Consider the following 2,207-nt stretch of genomic DNA (forward strand, 5'->3'; position numbering starts at 1 on the left):
CGTGGAGGGGAAGGTCTCGTTTGCGTGCCCGGCTTGTGTTTAATATGGCATCGTCTTATCCCCGCTTTTTGTTGGGCTTTGAGGGCGAAGCAGATGAACCGGTTCCTGCGAACACATGATTGGAGCTCAGGGCATTTTGATCCCAAGCAGTCCGACAGTGACAAGGCCAGGGGTATAATCGCCTATGGGCTTTGTCACATATCACACCCTCCTGAGCGTCCAGTGGCCTCCCCACTCCCTGCCTGCCTCCCCCCGATGCAGCCAGCAGCTGACACGGTGGGTACGGGCCGTGTCCTTCAGGTGTGTGGGAACTGCTGGCCCCATGGGGTGCCGGGACCGCATCCCCACGTGGGTAGGGCTGACCTCTGTGTCCCAGCACGTGACCCAGGGTGGCCCCGAGGTGCGTGGCACAGAGCGGTGAGCGGGAGAAGTCGGGGTGCTGCCTCTTTCCCAGTGGCTCCAGGCTGCTATTTCTTTGGTTTTCCTAGAAAGGTTCCAGAAGACACATTTGCACCTCAGCCCCTGTCTGTTTCCCTGTTTGGGACTTGACGAGCCCGTTATTCCAGGACAGGAAATTGGGGTTTGGGGCTGAGGAAGCCACCCAGGGGCCAGTGCCAGTCTATGAGTGGGCGCCCTTCCTTTGTCCCGTCCAGCTGCTCCCCCGGGTCACGGGTCCAGGGGCTCCCGTCCTGGTCCTGGGCCTGGGTCCTCAACATGTTGCTCAGAGAGCAGTGTGGCTCTTTGTGGGGCGTGACGGCCAGTGGGTGTAGACGGAAAGCCCCCCAAATTAGAAGTCAGCTCTATCCAGGGTCTTTGGTATTGTGCCATCCACAGAAAAATGGAATTAAGGTTATTAATCAAATGACTTGGGGATGAGAGAGTGTCCTGGGTTCTCCTGTGGGCCTGTGTCACCGCAGGGTCCTTGAGAGAGGAAGAGGGGGTGCAGAGAGTTGGCGTCAGAGTGATGTGATGTAGGAAACGCAAGTGCCATCACTGGCTTTGGAGGAGGAGGAATTCGGGTGATTGTAGAAGCCAGGAGAGGCTGGAGAACAGATTCTCCAGAAGGAACCTCCAGAAGGAACCAGCGCTGCCGACACCTGGGTTTGAGGCCAGGTGGGACCTCTGACCTCCGGACCGTGAGATGATATGTTTGGTGTTTGAAGCCGCTAGGTTTCCGGTGATCAGTTACCGCGGCCACAGGGAACCGTGGCATGTGGTAACGCGCATGCTTTCGGTAGACAGTGAGCCCGAGACGTGCGTCTTTTCTAAAGGGCGTCATTTCACAATCCGTGTTTTGTTCATTTCTGGCTCTTCAGTGACTCTGCCTCTCTCTCTGCCCAGAAGGACTCTCTCTCTTGCTTCGGGCGTAAATCAGCAAATCTTGGCGCCCGCATTTTGGGGAATAGATGTCTGAAGTTTACCCTGTGGGTGGTGGCTAGTGGAGAGCCCCACCCGACCACTGCCGCTGAGCAGTTGCCTCTAGGCCAAGAGTCAGTGGCCATGTGGCTGGTAGAGGGCGGAGGGGACGTGTGTGGTCAACAGCAGGCCACTGTCCCCTGGCTCCAGCCCAGCAGCAGGGCCCGTTCTGAACAGGATTTCAAAAAACGAGAAATCTGCTGCTCCTTCTCCGCCCCTCTCCCCTCCCCCACCCCCTTCCTCCTCCCCTCCGGCCTTCTGGGGTCCCTGACATCTTTCCTCTCCAGGCACCGCCCCCATACTCCGGCCACCTCAAAACCCCTCTCCTGGAAGCAAACTCAAGCAACCTTCACCACCAGTTCGCATTACCCACACGTGGCCAAGAGTCTGCTTCTCAAAGGTGTTTTAATTCTTAAAGAGCTGCGGGTTAGTAGGGAAGAGTGACTCCCAGTCAGGGGTTTCTGCGGCGAGTTTTTTGTGTTCCGAGCAGGTGTGTTTTGTTCTGAGGGGAGGCCAAGTTGCTCCTTCCTTTCGGATTCCACAATAGCCTATTTTGCAAAAATCTGGCCCTACTTCGTGGCCTCTGACAGCTCAGAGCAGCACAAAACTCAACTTGTTAGTCCACTGCAATCAGATACTGAAAAACCAGCCCTGGCATTTTTACTTTATACCTTTTCGAATCATGACCTGCTTCTGTTTGTTTTTGAACATGCAAGCCGATGCGCATGCCAGGTCCTGGCCTGGCCCCATCTCTGTCTTCCTTGTGCCAGCTGCCAGGCTGGCATTGCTAT

The 2,207-nt window shown here is 56.2% G+C and overlaps 1 protein-coding gene across 2 annotated transcripts in view; it reads left to right on the top strand.

Moving 5' to 3' along the window:
* LOC111731418 overlaps positions 1-2,207 on the top strand; it is a 9,599-nt gene that overhangs the window by 4,120 nt on the left and 3,272 nt on the right. Inside the window, exon 2 of one of the 2 annotated variants that reach the window (XR_002777124.1) lies at positions 14-2,148. Coding sequence is in view for 1 of the 2 variants with exons in the window: in XM_023523021.1 (XP_023378789.1) it covers positions 14-549 (536 nt within the window). In the remaining variant the exon portion in view is untranslated. Of the gene's footprint in view, positions 1-13; positions 2,201-2,207 lie in introns of those variants that run through there. The other variant, XM_023523021.1, reaches the window with a different exon arrangement.

This window comes from Pteropus vampyrus, unplaced genomic scaffold, assembly GCF_000151845.1.
Source record: "Pteropus vampyrus isolate Shadow unplaced genomic scaffold, Pvam_2.0 Scaffold371, whole genome shotgun sequence".
In the NCBI taxonomy this organism is placed as follows: domain Eukaryota; kingdom Metazoa; phylum Chordata; class Mammalia; order Chiroptera; family Pteropodidae; genus Pteropus; species Pteropus vampyrus.